Source organism: Nerophis lumbriciformis, linkage group LG06 (assembly GCF_033978685.3).
Source record: "Nerophis lumbriciformis linkage group LG06, RoL_Nlum_v2.1, whole genome shotgun sequence".
Classification (NCBI taxonomy): domain Eukaryota; kingdom Metazoa; phylum Chordata; class Actinopteri; order Syngnathiformes; family Syngnathidae; genus Nerophis; species Nerophis lumbriciformis.
Window position 1 is genome coordinate 14756399 of NC_084553.2, and position 22915 is coordinate 14779313.

General features: G+C 38.1%; 2 protein-coding genes across 5 annotated transcripts in view; both read right to left on the reverse strand.

Moving 5' to 3' along the window:
* LOC133608519 (aminopeptidase N-like) overlaps nucleotides 1–20185 on the reverse strand; it is a 71649-nt gene extending 51464 nt beyond the window's left edge. The window contains exons 1-2 of one of the 4 annotated variants that reach the window (XM_061963798.2): nucleotides 20102–20185; nucleotides 19872–19972 (exon numbers count right to left, since the gene is read on the reverse strand). The gene's annotated coding sequence lies outside the window, so the exon portion shown is untranslated. Of the gene's footprint in view, nucleotides 1–15256; nucleotides 15320–19871; nucleotides 19991–20101 lie in introns of those variants that run through there. The other 3 variants (XM_061963799.2, XM_061963800.2, XM_072913347.1) reach the window with 3 other exon arrangements.
* Nucleotides 20186–20402: 217 nt separating this feature from the next.
* Nucleotides 20403–22915, reverse strand: part of ap3s2 (adaptor related protein complex 3 subunit sigma 2) — a 28593-nt gene continuing 26080 nt past the window's right edge. Inside the window, exon 6 of the mRNA XM_061963494.2 lies at nucleotides 20403–21184. Coding sequence (XP_061819478.1) covers nucleotides 21059–21184 — 126 coding nt within the window. The 3' untranslated portion in view covers nucleotides 20403–21058. The remainder of the gene's footprint in view (nucleotides 21185–22915) is intronic.

Genomic DNA, 22915 nt, shown 5'->3' on the forward strand with positions numbered 1-22915 from the left:
AAGGAATATAACATAACTTGGCTTCTGAGAGTTTCAAAATGTAATGAATAAAATGCTAAAGTTGTTGATAAACAAGCTATTATTTTAATATTTAAATCAATCAATCAATCATCAATCAATCAATCATTGATAATATTTAAATATGGTCATTTTAAATGAATTATTATGATAATTTAGAATAAATTATTTCCAATATGTTTATTTTAATGTATAATTCTATGGCTGGATGTAATAAGGAGTCAGGAAAAAATAAAAATAAAAATAATAAATTTTGATGTTTTTAGCAAAATATAGTAAACATGTATTTATTTTTATTTTTTATTAATAAATATATTTATTTTTAGGTAAGATAAACATAATAATACAATTTATCTCTAGTCTGGATGATTTAGTTCTTGTCACCCTGTTGTCCTCCCGTCATGAAAAAAGGCTGTCCTCACTCAGGTCCGCATGGAGCTGGAGGGGGCGTGGCTTCCAGCTCCGGCTGAAAATCGGGAGATTTTTGGGAGAATATTTGTCCCGGGAGGTTTTCGGGAGAGGCGCTGAATTTCGGGAGTCTCCCGGAAAATTCGGGAGGGTTGGCAAGTATGACATATACCGTATTTTTCGGACTATAAGTCGCAGTTTTTTTCATAGTTTGGCCGGGGGTGCGACTTATACTCAGGAGCGACTTATGTGTGAAATGATTAACACATTAGCGTAAAATATCAAATAATATTATTTAGCTCATTCACGTAAGAGACTAGACGTATAAGATTTCATGGGATTTTTAGCGATTAGGAGTGACAGACTGTTTGGTAAACGTATAGCATGTTCTATATGTTATAGTTATTTGAATGACTCTTACCATAATATGTTACGTTAACATACCAGGCACCTTCTCAGTTGGTTATTTATGCATCATATAACATACACTTATTCAGCCTGTTGTTCACTATTCTTTATTTATTTTAAATTGCCTTTCAAATGTCTATTCTTGGTGTTGGCTTTTATCAAATAAATTTCCCCAAAAAATGCGACTTATACTCCAGTGCGACTTATATATGTTTGCTTCCTTCTTTATTATGCATTTTCGGCCGGTGCGACTTATGCTCGGAAAAATACGGTATATTGACAAATTGCAATACTGTTCAATTAAGGATACTTACTGTGTATGTATGTCTAGCTTGTGTGCTTAACTGTTGTGTAGCGGCTAGCTACTCGCAACCTGTAGCCTGCCATGTTTACCTTTTGTAAGTGATGACCTAAATAGAAGAAAATACTTTTAAGGAGGACATTTATTGTATATTGTATATATGTTATAGACATAATATAATATATCTGTATATATATTATTCTGTACACATATTATGTATATATTCGTATATATGTTAGATTTTTTATCGCTATATTAGTCTATTTATACCTGCATTGTCCTTTCCATCCTTACACTTTCCATCATTGTAACTGAGCTACTGTGTTGAACAATTTCCCTTGTGGATCATTAAAGTTTGTCTAAGTCTAAGTCTAAGTTTAGCTGTTGACTGCCAATCTAAACAGGACTGCTTGTATCGAAGCGCTCATATCGGGGATTTTTCATGCACGCCAATATCCATCCATCCATCTTCTTCCGCTTATCCGAGGGCGGGTCGCGGGGGCAGCAGCCTAAGCAGGGAAGCCCAGACTTTCCTCTCCCCAGCCACTTCGTCCAGCTCCTTCCGGGGGATCCCGAGGCATTCCCAGGCCAGCCGGGAGACATAGTCTTCCCAACGTGTCCTGGGTCTTCCCCGTGGCCTCCTACCGGTTGGACGTGCCCTAAACACCTCCCTAGGGAGGCGTTCGGGTGGCATCCTGACCAGATGCCCGAACCACCTCATCTGGCTCCTCTCGATGTGGAGGAGCAGCGGCTTTACTTTGAGCTCCCCCCGATGGCAGAACTTCTCACCCTATCTCTAAGGGAGAGCCCCGCCACCCGGCGGAGGAAACTCATTTTGGCCGCTTGTACCCGTGATCTTGTCCTTTCGGTCATAACCCAAAGCTCATGACCATAGGTGAGGATGGGAACGTAGATCGACCGGTAAATTGAGACCTTTGCCTTCCGGCTCAGCTCCTTCTTCACCACAACGGATCGATACAGCGTCCGCATTACTGAAGACGCCGCACTGATCCACCTGTCGATCTCACGATCCACTTTTCCCCCACTCGTGAACAAGACTCCTAGGTACTTGAACTCCTCCACTTGGGGCAGGGTCTCCTCCCCAACCCAGAGATGGCACTCCACCCTTTTCCGGGCGAGAACCATGGACTCGGACTTGGAGGTGCTGATTCTCATCCCAGTCGCTTCACACTCGGCTGCGAACCGATCCAGTGAGAGCTGAAGATCCTGGCCAGATGAAGCCATCAGGACCACATCATCTGCAAAAAGCAGAGACCTAATCCTGCAGCCACCAAACGCCTTGACTGCGCCTAGAAATTCTGTCCATAAAAGTTATGAACAGAATCGGTGACAAAGGGCAGCCTTGGCGATATAATCCAGTATTTGTTTTTTTGCTGATCAATATCAAAACACCCCTTCTATGCACTGTCTCCAACTGCAGTGCTGACATGATGGGCGTTCATTTATGTTTAAACTAGGGCTGTCGATATTAACCAGTTAACTCAGGTGATTAATCATAATTTTTTTTGATTGATTGAAACTTTTATTAGTAGATTGCACAGTACAGTACATATTCCGTACAATTGACCACTAAATGGTAACACCCCAATAAGTTTTTCAACTTGTTTAAGTCGGAGTCCACGTAAATCAATTCATGTACACAATTTATTTTGAGCGTATAAGCTCTTTTACCCATACTTGCCAACCCTCCCGAATTTTCCAGGAGACTCCCGAAATTCAGCGCCTCACCCGAAAAACCTCCCGGGACAAATATTCTCCCGAAAATCTTCCGATTTTCAGCCGGAGCTGGAGGCCACGCCCCCTCCAGCTCCATGCGGACCTGAGTGAGGACAGCCTTTTTTCAGACGGGAGGACAACAGGGTGACAAGAACTAAATCATCCAGACTAGAGATAAATTGTATTATTATGTTTATCTTTCCTAAAAATAAATATATTTATTAATTAAAAAAAAAAAAATAAATAAATACATTTTTACTATATTTTGCTAAAAACATCAAAATTAATTGTATTTTTATTTGTATTTTTTCCTGACTCCTTATTACATCCAGCCATAGAATTATACATTAAAATAAACATATTTGAAATAATTAATTTTAAATTATCATAATAATTCATTTGAAAGGACCATATTTAATTATTAAAATAATTGCTTGTTTATCAACAACTTTAGCATTTTATTCATTACATTTTGAAGCTCTCAGAAGCCAAGTTATGTTATATTCCTTAATATTTATTTATGCAAGTTTGAAGTATCAATTATCTAAACACAGTTTTGTTTGCATATTTTCAGGATACATCTATATATATATATATATATATATATATATATATATATATATATATGTATGAAATACTTGACTTGGTGAATTCTAGCTGTCAATATACTCCTCCCCTCTTAACCACGCCCCGCGCCACCCCGACCACGCCCCTCACCCCCCCCCACCTCCCGAAATCGGAGGTCTCAAGGTTGGCAAGTATGCTTTTACCTTAACCGCTATACAGTCAGTGATCAGATTACTCATTTCATTTTCATTTTTTTAACCAGGTAAAAACGCACTGAGATTAAAACTCTCTTTAACAAGAGTGACCTGGCCAAAAGGCCAGCAAAAAACAGGTTTCATCAATACAAAGAAGCACAACAAACCGTAGCAGTCCTACACTATAGTTATCAGCACTAATTACTTGCAAGATAAAAACACGCAATAGGTTAAAAAAATGAAATGATTCAATAAAAACAATTTTCAAAAAGTACAGTGCCCAATCGAACCGGTTTCTCGATCCTTTACAATGGCCTGAAATTCCCCCAAAGTGATACATTCAGGTAGCCTCAGATACTTTTGTAATTCATTCCATGACTATGGAGCAGAATATTTGAACGCTTTTTTTTACTGAAACTTATTTTGGCTCTAGGGATCAACACAGCAAGAATGTCCTGTGACTGCAAACTGTAGCGACTGGAGTCTCTACACATAAAAGAACATAAAAAAGGGGGAACCAGACCAAGAAGTGATTCATAAATTAAAAAAAAACATCCAACGAGAAAATCTGCGGACTGACAAAGATAGACAGTTTGCCTTTGCATACAAAGTGCAATGGTGGACAAGGTTGCCACAACTAGTAATAAAACATAAGGCACAGTGATATACAGTATCCATTTTTTTCAAATAAAAGTCGGGTGCATTCATCAAAAGCAAGTCTCCATAATCTAGCAAAGGCATAAAAGTGGTCAGGATCAAGCGTTTCCTAACTTGTAAGAAAAACCCAGTTTAACTTTAAGTTTAGCCACAAGTTTTTTCTATGTGAGATTTAAAAGACAAGTTCTCACAACAACAATCCTTATATGTCGTTATTATTTTATATTCAACCATATGAGTAGCTAATATTTTTGGAATGTTCATTGGCGTTTGCCATTTGAAAATAACACCACCTTAGATCATACTTGCCAACCTTGAGACATCCGATTTCGGGAGGTGGGGGGTGTGGGGGGGGGGGGGCGTGGTTGGGGGCGTGGTTAAGAGTGGAGGAGTATATTTACAGCTAGAATTCACCAAGTCAAGTATTTCATATACTGTATATATATATATATATATATAAGAAATACTTGACTTTCAGTGAATTCTAGCTATAAACATATATTTATTTTATTATATATATATGTGTATATATATATATATATATATATCTCCTCTCTGAGCTGCCACCTTAACGTGGTAGAGGAGTTTGCGTGTCCCAATGATCCTAGGAGCTATGTTGTCCGGGGGCTTTATGCCCCCTGGTAGGGTCTCCCAAGGCAAACTGGTCCTAGGTGAGGGATCAGACAAAGAGCAGCTCGAAGATCTCTATGAGGAACACTGACAAGGAACCCAGATTTCCCTCGCCCGGACGCGGGTCACCGGGGCCCCCCTCTGGAGCCAGGCCCGGAGGTGGGGCACGATGGCGAGCGCCTGGTGGCCGGGCCTGCCCCCATGGGGCCCGGCCGGGCACAGCCCGAAGAGGCAACGTGGGTCCCCCCTCCAATGGGCTCACCACCCATAGCAGGGGTCATAGAGGTCGGGTGCGATGTGAGCTGGGCGGCAGCCGAAGGCAGGGCACTTGGCGGTCCGATCCTCGGCTACAGAAGCTAGCTCTTGGGACGTGGAACGTCACCTCGCTGGGGGGGAAGGAGCCTGAGCTAGTGCGCGAGGTGGAGAAGTTCCGGCTAGATATAGTCGGACTCACTTCGACGCACAGCAAGGGCTCTGGAACCAGTTCTCTCGAGAGGGGCTGGACTCTCTTCCACTCTGGCGTTGCCGGCAGTGAGAGGCGACGGGCTGGGGTGGCAATTCTTGTTTCCCCCCGGCTCAGAGCCTGCACATTGGAGTTCAACCCGGTGGACGAGAGGGTAGCTTCCCTCCGCCTTCGGGTGGGGGAACGGGTCCTGACTGTGGTTTGCGCTTATGCGCCAAACCACAGCTCAGAGTACCCACCCTTTTTGGATTCACTCGAGGGAGTACTTGAGAGTGCGTCCCCGGGTGATTCCCTCGTTCTACTGGGAGACTTCAATGCTCATGTTGGCAGCGACAGTGAAACCTGGAGAGGCGTGATTGGGAAGAATAACCGCCCGGATCTGAATCCGAGTGGTGTTTTGTTATTGGACTTTTGTGCTCGTCACAGATTGTCAATAACAAACACCATGTTCAAACATAAGGGTGTCCATATGTGCAGTTGGCACCAGGACACCCTAGGCCGCAGTTCCATGATCGACTTTGCAGTTGTGTCATCGGATTTGCAGCCTCATGTTTTGGACTCGGGTGAAGAGAGGGGCGGAGCTTTCTACCGATCACCACCTGGTGGTGAGTTGGCTGCGATGGTGGGGGAGGATCCTGGACAGACCTGGCAGGCCCAAACGCATTGTGAGGGTTTGCTGGGAACGTCTGGCAGAGTCTCCTGTCAGAGAGAGTTTCAATTCCCACCTCCGGAAGAACTTTGAACATGTCACGAGGGAGGTGCTGGACATTGAGTCCGAATGGACAATGTTCCGCGCCTCTATTGTCGAGGCGGCTGATTGGAGCTGTGGCCGCAAGGTAGTTGGTGCTTGTCGTGGCGGTAATCCTAGAACCCGTTGGTGGACACCGGCGGTGAGGGATGCCGTCAAGCTGAAGAAGGAGTCCTATCGGGTTCTTTTGGCTCATAGGACTCCTGAGGCAGCGGACAAGTACCAACAGGCCAAGCGGTGTGCGGCTTCAGCGGTCGCAGAGGCAAAAACTCGGACATGGGAGGAGTTCGGTGAGGCCATGGAAAACGACTTCCGGACGGCTTCGAAGCAATTCTGGTCCACCATCCGCCGCCTCAGGAAGGGGAAGCAGTGCACTATCAACACCGTGTATGGTGAGGATGGTGTTCTGCTGACCTCGACTGCGGATGTTGTGGATCGGTGGAGGGAATACTTCGAAGACCTCCTCGATCCCACCAACACGTCTTCCTATGAGGAAGCAGTGCCTGGGGAGTCTGTGGTGGGCTCTCCTATTTCTGGGGCTGAGGTTGCTGAGGTAGTTAAAAAGCTCCTCGGTGGCAAGGCCCCGGGGGTGGATGAGATCCGCCCGGAGTTCCTTAAGGCTCTGGATGCTGTGGGGCTGTCTTGGTTGACAAGACTCTGCAGCATCGCGTGGACATCGGGGGCGGTACCTCTGGATTGGCAGACCGGGGTGGTGGTTCCTCTCTTTAAGAAGGGGAACCGGAGGGTGTGTTCTAACTATCGTGGGATCACACTCCTCAGCCTTCCCGGTAAGGTCTATTCAGGTGTACTGGAGAGGAGGCTACGCCGGATAGTTGAACCTCGGATTCAGGAGGAACAGTGTGGTTTTTGTCCTGGTCGTGGAACTGTGGACCAGCTCTATACTCTCGGCAGGGTCCTTGAGGGTGCATGGGAGTTTGCCCAACCAGTCTACATGTGTTTTGTGGACTTGGAGAAGGCATTCGACCGTGTCCCTCAGGAAGTCCTGTGGGGAGTGCTCAGAGAGTACGAGGTATCGGACTGTCTGATTGTGGCAGTCCGCTCCCTGTATGATCAGTGCCAGAGCTTGGTCCGCATTGCCGGTAGTAAGTCGGACACGTTTCCAGTGAGGGTTGGACTCCGCCAAGGCTGCCCTTTGTCACCGATTCTGTTCATAACTTTTATGGACAGAATTTCTAGGCGCAGTCAAGGCGTTGAGGGGATCTGGTTTGGTGGCTGCAGGATTAGGTCTCTGCTCTTTGCAGATGATGTGGTCCTGATGGCTTCATCTGGCCAGGATCTTCAGCTCTCACTGGATCGGTTCGCAGCTGAGTGTGAAGCGACTGGGATGAGAATCAGCACCTCCAAGTCCGAGTCCATGGTTCTCGCCCGGAAAAGGGTGGAGTGCCATCTCCGGGTTGGGGAGGAGATCTTGCCCCAAGTGGAGGAGTTCAAGTACCTCGGAGTCTTGTTCACGAGTGGGGGAAGAGTGGATCGTGAGATCGACAGGCGGATCGGTGCGGCGTCTTCAGTAATGCGGACGCTGTATCGATCCGTTGTGGTGAAGAAGGAGCTGAGCCGGAAGGCAAAGCTCTCAATTTACCGGTCGATCTACGTTCCTATCCTCACCTATGGTCATGAGCTTTGGGTTATGACCGAAAGGACAAGATCACGGGTACAAGCGGCCGAAATGAGTTTCCTCCGCCGGGTGGCGGGGCTCTCCCTTAGAGATAGGGTGAGAAGCTCTGCCATCCGGGAGGAGCTCAAAGTAAAGCCGCTGCTCCTCCACATCGAGAGGAGCCAGATGAGGTGGTTCGGGCATCTGGTCAGGATGCCACCCGAACGCCTCCCTAGGGAGGTGTTTAGGGCACGTCCCACCGGTAGGAGGCCGCGGGGAAGACCCAGGACACGTTGGGAAGACTATGTCTCCCGGCTGGCCTGGGAACACCTCGGGGTCCCACAGGAAGAGCTGGACGAAGTGGCTGGGGAGAGGGAAGTCTGGGCTTCCCTGCTTAAGCTGCTGCCCCCGCGACCGGACCTCGGATAAGCGGAAGAAGATGGATGGATGGATGGATATATATATATATAAGAAATACTTGACTTTCAGTGAATTCTAGCTATAAATATATATTTATTTTCTTTTATATATATATATATATATATATATATATATATATATATATATATATATATATATATATATATATATATATATATAAGAAAATAAATATATATTTATTTTCTTTTATTTATATATATATATATATATATATATATATATATAAGAAAATAAATATATATTTATAGCTAGAATTCACTGAAAGTCAAGTATTTCTTATATATATATATATATATATATATATATATATATAAAATAAATACTTGAAATTCAGTGTTCATTTATTTACACATATACACACACATAACACTCATCTACTCATTGTTGAGTTAAGGGTTGAATTGTCCATCCTTGTTCTATTCTCTGTCACTATTTTTCTAACCATGCTGAACACCCTCTCTGATGATGCATTGCTGTGTGGCAGGCACAAAAGTGCTTTCATCAAATGCACTAGATGGCAGTATTGTCCTGTTTAAGAGTGTCACAACATTGCTGTTTACGGCAGACGAACTGGGACGGCGTGGCGCAGTGGAAGAGTGGCCGTGCGCGACCTGAGGGTCCCTGGTTCAATCCCCACCTAGTACCAACCTCGTCATGTCCGTTGTGTCCTGAGCAAGACACTTCACCCTTGCTCCTGATGGGTGCTGGTTAGCGCCTTGCATGGCAGCTCCCTCCATCAGTGTGTGAATGTGTGTGTGAATGGGTTAATGTGGAAGTAGTGTCAAAGCGCTTTTTTTTTATTTATTTTTTTATTAAATCAACATAGAAAAAAACACACGATACACTTTCAACTAGTGCATCAACCCAGAAAAAAAAACCCTCCCTCCCCTATTCACACTCACACACACCCACTCACACAAAAGGGGTTGTTTCTTTCTGCCAACAATATTCTGGTTTCCACAACATGGACAACACTTCTGCAAGGGACACAACACAGTCCCTGAAGCACACTTGATTGTTCGTGCTGCTGGTCCACTAACATTTTCATTTAATTACTATTTTTTCTTTCCCTTTTCTCCCTTATGTAATTATTTTTATATTGTTTACTTTCCTCTTTATCCAAGAAAATATTTATTTATCCTATCTATAAAAAAATAAAAATAAAATAAATAAATAAAAAAAGAAAGAAAGGACCTTATCTTCACCAGACCTGGCTGTAAATGAAATTAGCTTTGTTTAAAGGTTGTTGTTTTTTTTTTAAAACCAGGTCCAGTCCAGATAATGTCCAAGTCGGGTCCAGCAACACACACCTTCATTCATGTACACTGAGAAAACAAACAAACAAACAAACAAACAAAAAAAAAACAGAAAATTTTGGAACACAACAGATTGCATATAATCTATAAACAAAATTACATTTTAAAAACAAAAACAAAAAAAGTATTTACAGTCCAGCTTATGTTCAGGTCACTAAAAGTTAGGGAATACAACAACAGATAGCATATAATCTATAAATAATTACACTTTCAACATAAGCCTTTGAGGACTTCCCATCTTTTTTTATGTTTTTTGGCATCATTATTGTTTTCAACCATGTAACTTTCTAAAGTTAAAAAATACTGAATAAATGTTTTAAAGAAAGTAATACTAAGTGAATATCTGTTTTTGGCCTTAAAAATAAACCTTTTACCGAGTACTATAATTAAATTGATTAAATCATGATTGTCAATGAACTCTCCCAAAATAACAGAAACCACATCAAGCTTCATAAACAAACCAATCCTTAAACACATTTTTTCAACTTCCACCCAAAAAGAAGACACAATATGACAATACCAAAACAAATGCAGGGTGGATTCAGACTCCTGACAACAAAATCGGCAGTCATCTGACTCTGTCATATTCCATAATTTTAACATTTTCCTCGTGGGTAAGAAGTTATAAATAATTTTGATTTGAAAATAACGATTTTGCACATCAATAGTAGTTTTATAGATTAGTTTGAATATGGCATCCCACGGCAACGGGCAGTCAAAAAAGTCCTCCCATTTTCCAAATGTGTTGTATGGGGCAGCCTTCAAAGATTTCTTTATTAAATAAAACTTATATATTTTTCTATTTATTTTAGTTCCTTTTTGCCAACTCGAATTTCTTATTAGAGGTTTACAAACTAATAATTTAGTAGTTCCATAATTAATTATTTGTTTCCATCTTTTCCCAATGACTCCAGTTAGTTGATTAAATGAAAAGCTTGAGCAAGCATCACCATACATAGTTATAAATTCTTCATACTTCATAATCTTACCATTCTCATTTATAATATCATTGACAAAAATGATTCCTCTTTCAAACATATTTTTCCAAAAGAAAGGCTTTCCATCTATTACAATATTAGAGTTCATCCATATTATCTGCTGCAAAATATCGTCTCTTTTTTCTGGCACATAAAATTGAAAACACCACCATGAGTGGATTGTTTCCTTTATGAACCCCGCCATGTTTCCCAGCAGACTCTCTACATAAGAAAAATGGGAGGGGATCACTTGTAAAAAAGGATACAATTTATTTTGATAAAATACATGTTTTTTGTCCAACAGGACACTTGTGTACCACTCAGTGTTGAAATACATCTTTGGAACAATTGATGCTTTTAAAGACAGACACATAGCTTCAAGGTTGAGAAGTTTCAGGCCCCCATATTCATACTCATTGTACAAAACCTTTCTTTTAATCTTTTCTGGTTTGCCGTCCCAGACAAAATCGAAGACCCTCCGCTCACAAATCTTAAAAAAGTTTTGTGATGGAGCTGGTAATGACAAAAACAAATAAATAAATTGAGGAAAAATTAACGAGTTGACAATAGATATTTTACCATACAAGGTTAAGGATTTCCCTTTCCATAATTGCATAATTTTGTCCAGCTTTCTTAGTCGATTATCATAATTTATTGAACCTAGGTCTTCCAGATTCTCTGGGACAACAACACCAAGTATATTAACTGGACCATCTGTCCACAAAACAGGCACTTTGCATTCCATTCGAAAGGATGTTCCCTTTAGTTTTCCGATCCTTAACATTTTACATTTATCATAATTAAGCTGAAGGCCAGATTGCTGTGAAAATATATCCAAAAGATCAAGAAGGTTCCGCAAACAATGGGGATTGGGGCTGATAAAGAAGCTTGTATCGTCTGCATACATTGTTATTTTACTTTCAATATTATTATTAATGAGCCCGTCAATATTTTCATTTAATCTAACTTTAATCGCCAATATTTCCATAGCAATAATAAATAAGTATGGAGACAAGGGGCACCCTTGTTTTAGACCTCTTAATAGCGGTATTGTCCCAGAGATGTATCCATTGTTAATAATTCTACAGTTAGTTTTATTATATAGCGTCTTGATCCAGTGTAATAAGGAGTTGCCAAAATTGAAAAAAACTAAGCTTTTACAAATAAAATCTACGCTAATTTTGTCAAATGCCTTCTCCAGGTCAGCTACAAAAATTAATCCTCTTTTATTTTCCATATTATAATTTTCTATCATTTCTAATAACTGTCTAATATTGTTTCCTATGTTTCTTCCATGTAGGAAACCTGATTGATCTTGGTGAATAATATTTGACAAAACAGACTTAAGTCGTGTAGCCAAACATTTTGCCAGTATCTTAGCATCGTAACACTGAAGTGTTATTGGCCTCCAATTTTTTAGATAAACTGGGTCTTTGTACTGACCATTTATTTCCTGTTTCAATAGTAAAGAAATAAGACCTTCTGTTTGAGTATTAGACAAAAAACCTGTTTTATACGAGTAATTAAAACTAGAAAGCAATGGTTTCTTAAGCTCTTCATAAAAAACTTGATAAACCTCAATAGGTATTCCATCTAATCCTGGGGTTTTCCCTGGATGAAAGGATTTAACAGTTTACACAAGTTCTTCCTCTCTAATGAGGCCTTCACATGAATGGCTTTCTTCTGAATTCAATTTTCTTTCATAATTTTCTGGAAAAAAATGTGTAATTTCTGGAGGAATTACCGGATTAGAAAAAATATTTTTAAAGTAATTTTCCATTTCTTTCAACAATGTAGTGTGTGTGTCCAATACCTTTCCATTTGTTTTAATAAGCTTGGAAATGTTCTTTTTAGAACGATTTTTTATTTGGATATTTAAAAATAATTTTGAACACTTCTCACCTTTTTTCATCCAGATTGCTCTGTTGCAGTCATAACTTTTCAATAATTGTTGTTCAACTAAATCTGCTAACTCCTTTTGTTTGGCTGTAAAGGAATTCAGTTGCTCACTAGTTGGATTATCATTACTATCAATGTTTTTTTGTAAATCCTCAATTTCTTTCTTTAATTCCTGTTCTGCCATTTTAAGTAGTTTTTTTTTCCATGAAGAATACGAAATGGCATATCCCCTAAAACAACATTTGAAGGCTTCCCAGACTATTTGGGGATTTGATGATCCTACATTATTTTTAAAAAAGTCAGTAATAAATTGCTTTGTTTTTTCAATAAATTCTTCATCCTGTAAAAGCATTTGATTAAACTTCCAATATCCGGGCCCACGTGTATTTTCTTCAATTGCAATATTTAATCCTATACAATTATGATCAGAACGTAATTTATCATCGATTGATATTGCAGTCACTTTATTTAGCAATGAAAATGATATCAAAAAATAGTCAATACGACTTGCCTGGTTTTGTCTTCTCCATGTATACCGTACTAACCTAGGATTTTTGAATCTCCAGATATCAATTAAATCAAATGCATCCATAACATTTTGAATTTTTTGTAAAGATTGAGGATGATAATTCATTGAAAAATTCCCTTTTCGGTCCAGAACCGTATCCAAAGCAACATTGAAGTCCCCCACAGCAATAATTTCCCCTTGTTGTTCTTGCAACATGTCACTTATTTCTTCAAAAAAGGAAGGTTCATCAACATTTGGCCCATACAGATTCAAAACACACATCTTTTGACCTTGAATAATCATATTTAATATTAACCAGAGTCCTTGTGGGTCTTTTTCCATAGAGTTAAATTGAAAATTAAAAGCTTTTTTAATCAAAATCATAACACCTTTTGAATTTCTGTGACTATGTGAAAAGAAAATCGGACCATCCCATTCTTTTCTCCATTTTTCTTCATCTAATTTTGTTGAATGAGTTTCTTGAAGACAAAAAATATCTTGTTCTTTTTCATTCAGCCACATAAATATAAGTTTTCTTTTTCTGTTGTCTGCAAGACCATTGTAATTATAACTAATTATTCCAACTTCATTATCATTCCTATAAACCATATGACCTGAGTAAATTCATAATATATTTGATTGATTCTCTTAATACCATACATTTCATAGACATGAAAATCTTGTAACTAAAAACTGCAGCATCACTTGCTATTTCCAAGGAAACCAATATCCCCTCTACTAAACCCACAAACACACCATTCACACCACAGCACACGAGACAAACAAACACATAACCCCTAAAATATATTATTCGCTGACCGTTTCCCAACATCTAACTACATTGTCCAGTCCCAGAATAAACTATAAAGTGTCAAAGCGCTTTGAGTACCTTGAAGGTAGAAAAGCGCTATACAAGTACAACCCATTTATTTATTTATTTATCATTTACGGTAGAAAAAAACGTGACTGCTGTTGTTGTGTGTTGTTGCCGCGCTGGGAGGACGTTAATGAAACTGCCTAACAATAAACTCACATAAGAAACCAAGAACTCGCCCTCCATCATTCTACAGTTATAACGTGATTGGGCAGGTACGCTATTTATGTTGTGGGTTAGCGGACTCAGGTCCGCATGGACCTGAGTCCGCCTGAATTTCAGGAGATTTTCGGGAGAAAATTTGTCCCGGGAGGTTTTCGGGAGAGGCGCTGAATTTCGGGAGTCTCCCGGAAAATCCGGGAGGGTTGGCAAGTATGCCTTAGATATCTCTGCATTTAGTACAAGTTTCAGCTGAGTCAACTGGGACTGAACAACATCAAAAGCAGACTGCAGGAGCTCAAAGGTCGGGGGGGATGTGGGGGATGAACAATATATGACCGCGTCATCTGCATAAAAATGGAGCGCTACATCCGACACATATCACAGAGAATATTCAAATAGATGGAAAATAACATCGGACCTAATATGGAACCCCTTTAAAACAGGGGGAAAAAGACGAGGGGGACACAGCAAACTTTGGGTTCTATCAGACAGGTACCGTATTTTTCGGAGTATAAGTCGCTCCGGAGTATAAATCGCACCGGCCGAAAATGCATAATAAAGAAGGGAAAAAATATATATAAGTCGCACTGGAGTATAAGTCGCATTTTTGGGGGAAATTTATTTGATAAAACCCAACACCAAGAATAGACATTGGAAAGGCAATTTAAAATAAATAAAGAATAGTGAACAACAGGCTGAATAAGTGTACGTTATATGACGCATAAATAACCAACTGAGAACGTGCCTGGTATGTTAACGTAACATATTATGGTAAGAGTCATTCAAATAACTATAACATATAGAACATGCTATACGTTTACCAAACAATCTGTCACTCCTAATCACTAAATCCCATGAAATCTTATACGTCTAGTCTCTTACGTGAATGAGCTAAATAATAGTATTTGATATTTTACGGTAATGTGTTAATAATTTCACACATAAGTCGCTCCTGAGTATAAGTCGCACCCCCGGCCAAACTATGAAAAAAAACTGCGACTTATAGTCCAAAAAATAGGGTAATTAGAAAGCTGAGATAGGCCAATCTTGTGCAGTCTGTCTACCAAAATGCTTTTGACAGGTCAATAAATAGACCTGCAATGCAATGCTTCAATAATGTCATTTACAACTGATAGCAGTTATGGTGCTATGTCTCTTTCTAAAACCTGATTGATGTTCAGAAAGCAGACCATTAATGCATATGTCAGTACAAAAATCCCTGACTGGTGTGCTCGCTGGCAAATTTCACTCCAAAATACATCTTTTGATAAAACTGTAACCAGGTTTCGTGCAAATAAATGATATGCATTCTAGTAAAACGTTCAAAACTAACCTCTATGGCCCACACCTATGAAACAGCCTGCCAGAAAGCCTCAGGACTGCAAGACAGTTGATATCTAAAAAAAATATGTTAAAAACACATTTTTAATCTGGCTTTTTACTGATCATATTAAACTTTTCTTAGGTTTTTTATTTGTATTCTGTTATTTTCTATTGTATTTATTACTATGTTTTAATGAATTTATTAGTGTATTTTTTATATTTTATTTTTACATACATTTGATCATGTTTCATACTGTTTTTTAGATAGTGTTTTTCTTCAAATTTTTGTTGTCAGTAGTGCAGTGTGCGCGTTTCTTGTCTTCTTTTATGGGGTTTTTTTGGTGCCACTTGTCTGTGTATGAAAAGTGCTATATAAATAAAGTTTGATTGAACTATACCAGGGGTCGGCAACCCAAAATGTTGAAAGAGCCATGTTGGACCAAAAATACAAAAACAAATCTGTCTGGAGCCTCAAAAAATTAAAAGCCATATTACATATAGATAGTGTGTCATGAGATATAAATTGAATTAAGAGGACTTAAAGGAAACTAAGTGGCCTCAAATATACCTACAACTGAGGCATAATGATGCAATATGTACATATAGCTAGCCTAAATAGCATGTTAGCATCGATTAGCTTGCAGTCATGCAGTGACCAAATATGTCTGATTAGCACTCCACACAAGTCAATAACATCAACAAAACTCACCTTTGTGCATTCACGTACAACGTTAAAAGTTTGGTGGACAAAATGAGACAGAAAAAGAAGTGGCATAAAACACGTCCAAGAAAAGAGAGTCGGAGAAAGTTATACCTTTAAACAAACTAAGGTGAGTTCAAGGACCGCCAAAATTAGTAGGACAAAACGTCGCTCGCCAAATACTCGAATCAGTGAAGCATGTTTAATATAAACAGTGTACTTTATAACAATTAGGGAGGTTTGTGTCATGTTTGTCCTCCTACAGAAACCATATTAACACAAAAAATATATATTTTTTCCCCTCATCTTTTTCCATTTTTCATACATTTTTGAAAAAGCTCCAGAGAGCCACTAGGGCGGCGCTAAAGAGCCGCATGCGGCTCTAGAGCCGCGGGTTGCCGACCCCCGAACTATACAAACGTTCCTGGAAGACATTCTGACAGTAAAATTGCATTTGTGTACAAACACTGCTCTTTTCTTGAGCAAATTTTAACTATGCTCAAGCGAGTAATCACAATTTATTATTTGGTATAGTAACTATAATAAAAGTTATTCAAAACAGGTTACAGGTTAGCAAAGTTATTTCTGGTTGAGAGGATATGGGCTAAAATGTCTTTTTAAAAATTGGTTCTTATAAAAGGAAAAATTAAACATTTTTAATTATCTTCTTATGCAAATTTTAATTATGAAAGCAAATAATCACCTGTGATTAACCATGATAAATCCAAATTGAAAATGTCATTAATCTGATTTTTTTTTTAAACAATCATTTGATAGCCCTATTTTGAACTTTTGTTGTCATGTATTATGCATACTTTTTTTCTAATGTGTTATCCCAACAGAACCTAACGATTCGATTTTTGGGGTGACAATTCGATTCAGAATTCTCAATTCAAACCGATTCTCGCAATGTATTATTTGGTATACTAATTATAATGAAACTTTTCAAAACAGGTTATAGGTTAGAAAAGCTCCTTCTGGTTGCAAGGATATGGCCTTAATATGTATTTTTATAAAATGGTTTTTATAAAAAATAAAAGGACCAAATATGTTTTAATTATTTTCTTAAGCAAAGTTGTAAATCAAGTAATCACCTGTGATTAATCATGATTAATCCAAATTCAATATGTGATTAATCTGATTTTAAAAAAATAATAATAATTTGACAGCCCTATTTTAGTACTTTTGTTGTCATGTATTATTCACACTTTATTTCTAATGTATTACCCCAACAAAACCTAACGATGCAATTCGATTCTGATTCATGGGGTGAGAATTTGATTGAAAATCGATTCTCAACTCAACACGATTCTCGCAATGTATCATTTGGTATAACAATTACAATGAAACTTGCGGGTTAGAAAAGCTCCTTCTGGTTGCCAGAATATGGCCTAAAAACCTATTTGAAAAAATTGGTTCTTATAAAAAAATATAGATAAAAACTCATATTTTAATTATTTTCTGAAGCAAATTTTAATTATAAAGGCAAGTAATCACCTGTGATTAATGATGATTAGTTCAAATATCAAAATGTAATTGACTGATTTAAAAAAAATAATAATTTGACAGACCTTTTACTGTCATGTATTATGCACTTCATATAAAATGTATTACCCCAACAGAACCTAATGATTCCATCCAATTCCCATTCTTGGGGTGACAATTCGATTCACAATTCTCGATTCAACACGATTCTTGCAATGTAATATTTGGTATACTAATTATGATGAAACTTTTCAAAACAGGTTATAGGTTAGAAAAGCTCCTTCTGGTTGCAAGGATTTGGCCTAAAAACATATTTTTAAAAAATTGGTTCTTATAAAAAAAATATATAGATAAAAACTCACATAAAAACTCAAATTTTAATTATAAAGGCAAGTAATCACTTGTGATTAATGATGATTAATTCAAATATCAAAATGTAATTGACTGATTAAAAAAAAATAATGAAACTTTTCAAAAGCTCCTTCTGGTTGCAAGAATATGGCCTACATTTTTTGTATTTCTTATAAAATGGTTTTTGTAAAAAAAATTATGAAAAAATATGTCTTAATCATTTTCTTAAGCAAAGTTTAGTAAGTAAAGCAAGTAATCACCTGTGATTAATCATGATTATTCCAACTTCAAAATGTGATTAATCTGATTTTTAAAAAACGAATCATTTTACAGCCCTATTTTAGAGCTTTTGTTGTCATGTATTATGCATACTTTATTTCTAATGTATTACCCCAACAGAACCTAACGAATCGATTCGATTCTGATTCTTGGGGTGACAATTTGATTCAGAATCGATTCTCAACTCAACACGATTCTCGCAATGTATTATTTGGTATAACAATTATACCAAAACGTTTTCAAAACAGGTTATAGGTTAGAAATGTTCCTTCCGGTTGCAAGGATTTGGCCTAAAAACATATTTTTTTGAATTGGTTCTTATAAAAAAATAAAGATAAAAAGTCATATTTTTTATATTTTCTTAAGCAAATTTTAATTATAAAGACAAGTAATCACCTGTGATTAATGATGATTCATTCAAATATCAAAATATAATTTACTGATAAAAAAAAATAAAAAATGATTTGACAGCTCTAATTTAAACGTTTTACTGTCATGTATTATGCAAACTTCATTTAAAATGTATTACCCCAACAGAACCTAATGATCCCATCCAATTCCTATTCTTGGGGTGACAATTCGATTCACAATTCTCGATTCAACACGATTCAGACTGATTCTCGTAATGTATTATTTGGTGTACTAATTATAATGAAACTTTTCAAAATAGGTTATATGTTAGAAAAGCTCCTTCTGGTTGCAAGGATTTGGCCAAACATTTATTTTTAAAAATTGGGTCTTATAAAAAATATAGATAAAAAATAATATTTGTATTATTTTCTTAAGCAAATTTTAGTTATAAAGGCAAATAATCACCTGTGATTAATGATGATTAATTCAAATATCAAAATGTAATTTAAACAATAATTTAACAGCCCTAACCTTTTTACTGTCATGTATTATGCAAACTTCATTTATAATGTATCACCCCAACAGAACCTAACAATTTGATCCAATTCCGATTCTTGGGGTGACAATTCGATGCAGAATCGATTCTCAGCTCAACACATTTCTTGATTTAAACCGATTCTCGTAATTTACTATTTGGTATAGTAACTATAATAAAAGTTACTCAAAACAAGTTACATGTTGGAAAAGTAATTTCTGGTTGAAAGGATAAATCATATTTTTTTAAATTGGCTCTTATAGAAAAAAAAAAACATTTAATATGATTTTCTTAAGCAAATTTTAATTATGAAAGCATGATCACTTGTGATTAACCATGATTAATCCAAATTCAAAATTTGATGAATCTGATTTAAAAAACTAATCATTTGACAGCCCTATTTTAGAACCTTTTACTGTCATGAATTATGCAAACTTAATTTCTAATGTATTACCCCAACAGAACCTAATGATTCGATTCAATTCCCATTCTTGGGGTGACAATTCGATTCAGAATTCTCAATTCAAACCGATTCTCGCAATGTATTATTTGGTATACTAATTATAATGAAACTTTTCAAAACAGGTTATAGGTTAGAACAGAAAGAATATGCAAGAATATGGCCTAAAAATGTATTCTTATAAAATGGTTCTTATAAAAAGTAAGAGAAAAAAATATGGTTTTCATTTAAGCAAAGCAATCATGCTTAATCCAAATTCAAAATGTGATTAATCTGATTAAAAAAATGAATCCTTTGACAGCTCTATTTTAAACCTTTTACCTTCATGTATTATGCAGACTTTATTTATTATGTATAACCCCAACAGAAATGTCTGTCCAACAGTAGATCCTACCTCACTCTTAAACAACAAGATGTCCGGTGGGATTCATTGTTGTCATCTACGACCATGAATGAGTTTTTACCTTAGCAGAGTTGTGAGTAGAGCTCTTGTATCGACACGAAGAGCGTGTCTCCAGTAATGAGGCCTTTTTGAAAACTCTGCCGAGGACAAGACCGTCGATTACTGCAGGAAACAAAAAAGTATTCCAAAACATCGTAAAAAGTAAGACGTTTTATCTTCCCGACGCACAAAAAACCCCACAGAAGACAGGCGTCATTGTGAAGAATATTAGACGTGGAAGTTGGTACATACCCGCATGTGGATGTCGGCCGTGAGCCTGCAGGGGCTGGAATGAGCCTGGCTGATGGGAAACAGTCTGCGAAGGCGGAGTTGCTGAGAGCTACCACAGGTTTTCCTATCAATGCAGGGAGGGGGAATGACTCCCCATATTTGAAAAAAAATAAAAAAATCAAAGAGAAACGGGGTTGGCAGAAAGAATGCGTTTGTATCAACAAATCTAGGAGGGGGTGGAATTCCTCGGCGGTACAGTGAGCGCGTGACATGATGCTGACGGACAAAGCCCGGTGACCTGGGCAAGAAAAAGTGCAGGTGCTTTTGTGGCAGCTTTTATTTTCTCGTCTCACGTTACTGCTAAATACAATAATAGGGCACATTTTGTACAAAGCCGTCGTGGGGACTCTGCCCTCCGATAGGTGCAGAACCATGCCGCCCTCCCCGGCCGAGAGGACGATCACGTGACGGTGCAGCCGCGCACATGTCAGGGAGATTAACAGCGAGAAGAAGCGATGGATTGTGAGGAGAAGAAGAAGAAGAGCAATCACAGACGGTGGAGGAGCCAAAAGGGATCGTGTTACCGCGATAAGTCCCAACGCTCCCGCCGGATAGGAATGTTTCGAAATCTCCGGTGGCGATAATAGTGATGATGATGAGCGTCCGGTTGGGGAGGAAAATATGCAGGCGCCGCTTCTCTCAGAGACGCAGTGGACGTCAGCCAACTCATAAGACATACATAAATATTAACGTTGATGATTTACGAGTACATATTCACATTACTGTGCAACTAGGACCCAAACAAAAGAAAAATCACTACTCCAACGACTCACAGCTTTTTCGCCGCACACGTGATCTGGAGAGTTCAAGTCCGTGGCGGCGGCAATGAGGGAGGAAGGAAGATGGGTTGGGTTGGCGGGCAGGACCTCACCCATCCCCGAACGCACGCCGGGCGGCTCGGTGGGGGGGGAGCGGCGCTCAAAACGGGGAGAGGCTCGGCACTTTGATGTTGATGTCTCCGATGTTGATGTTGCGCGGAATCTCGGGCAGGTTCATGTTCTTCACGGCCGAGACGGCGCGAGCAGGCGCCGCTGACAGGCCTCCCTGCACGGTGACATAAGACAATTAACATGTTGGCTTCTGGTCAAGAAAAAGAGGATTTGCCGGTGTTTGCTTTAGTTGCGATGCACCCAAAACATACACACGTTTCCACAAAGTGAAAGTATACTATAGGCCAGTGGTTCCCAACCTTTTTGTAGCCGTGGACCGGGGGGGGGATGATTTTCAAGGTAAAAAATGATTTTCAAGGTAAAAAATGTATTTCAGAGTAAAATAAATGTTTTCAAGGTAACAATTTTTTCAAGGTAAAAAATGATTTTCAACGTAAAAAATGATTTTCAGGGTAAAAAAAATTTTTCCAAGGTAAAAAATTTTTTTCAAATTAAAAAATTATTTTCAAAGTAAAAAAATGACTTTCGGGGTAAAAAAAATTTTTTTCAAGGTAAATAATTTTTTCATGGTAAAAAATGATTTTCAAGGTAAAAAATGTATTTCAGAGTAAAAAAAATGTTTTCAAGGTAACAATTTTTTCAAGGTAAAAAATGATTTTCAAGGTAAAAAATGATTTTCAGGGTAAAAAAAATTTTTCCAAGGTAAAAACATTTTTTCAAATTAAAAAATTATTTTCAAAGTAAAAAAATGACTTTCGGGGTAAAAAAAATGTTTTCAAGGTAAAAAAATGTTTTCAAGGTAAATAATTTTTTCAAGGTAAAAAATGATTTTCAAAGTAAAAAAATGTTTTCAAGGTAAATAATTTTTTCAAGGTAAAAAATTATTTTCAGGGTAAAAAAAAAAATTTCAAGGTAAAAAAAAATTTCAAATTAAAAAATGATTTTCAAAGTAAAAAAATGACTTTCGGGGTAAAAAAATGTTTTCAAGGTAAAAAAAATGTTCAAGGTAAATAATTTTTTCAAGGTAAAAAACAATTTTCAGGGTAAAAAAAACAATTTTAAAGGTAAAAAAAATGTTCAAGGTAAAAAATGATTTTCAAGGTAAAAAATGACTTTCAAGGTGGGGGGGTGTGATTTTTTTTGTCATAAAGAAATACAATCATGTGTATCCCTGCAGACTGTATTGATCTATAGTGATATATAATGTATATATTGAGTTTTTTATGTTGATTTAATAAAAAAATAAATAAATAAAAATATATATTATTATTATTTTTTATTTTATTTTTTTTATTTCTTGTGCGGCCCGGTACTAATCGGTCCACGGACCGGTACCGAGCCGCGGCCCGGTGGTTGGGGACCACTGCTATAGGCTAACACTTAGACTTAGACAAACTTTAAAGTTAAAGTACCAATAATTGTCACACACACACTAGGTGTGGCAAAATTATTCTCTGCATTTGACCCATCACCCTTGATCACCCCTTGGGAGGTGAGGGGAGCAGTAAGCAGCAGCGGTGGCCACGCCCGGGAATCATTTTTGGTGATTTAACCCCCAATTCCAACCCTTGATGCTGAGTGCAAAGCAGGGAGGTAATGGGTCCAATTTTTATAGTCTTTGGTATGACTCGGCCGGGGTTTGAACTCACAACCTACCGATCTCAGGGCGGACACTCTAACCACTAGGCCACTGAATGATCCACAAGGGAAATTGTTCCACACAGTAGCTCAGTTACAAAGGATGGAAAGGATAAGGATGGAAAAGATAATGCACACAAGGGCACAAAAAGAGGGCGAAAACAAAAGGTATAAAGTAGACTTAAAAAGTACCATAGTAGCAATATAAAATATAACATATATGTAATATTTACATATTATATATACA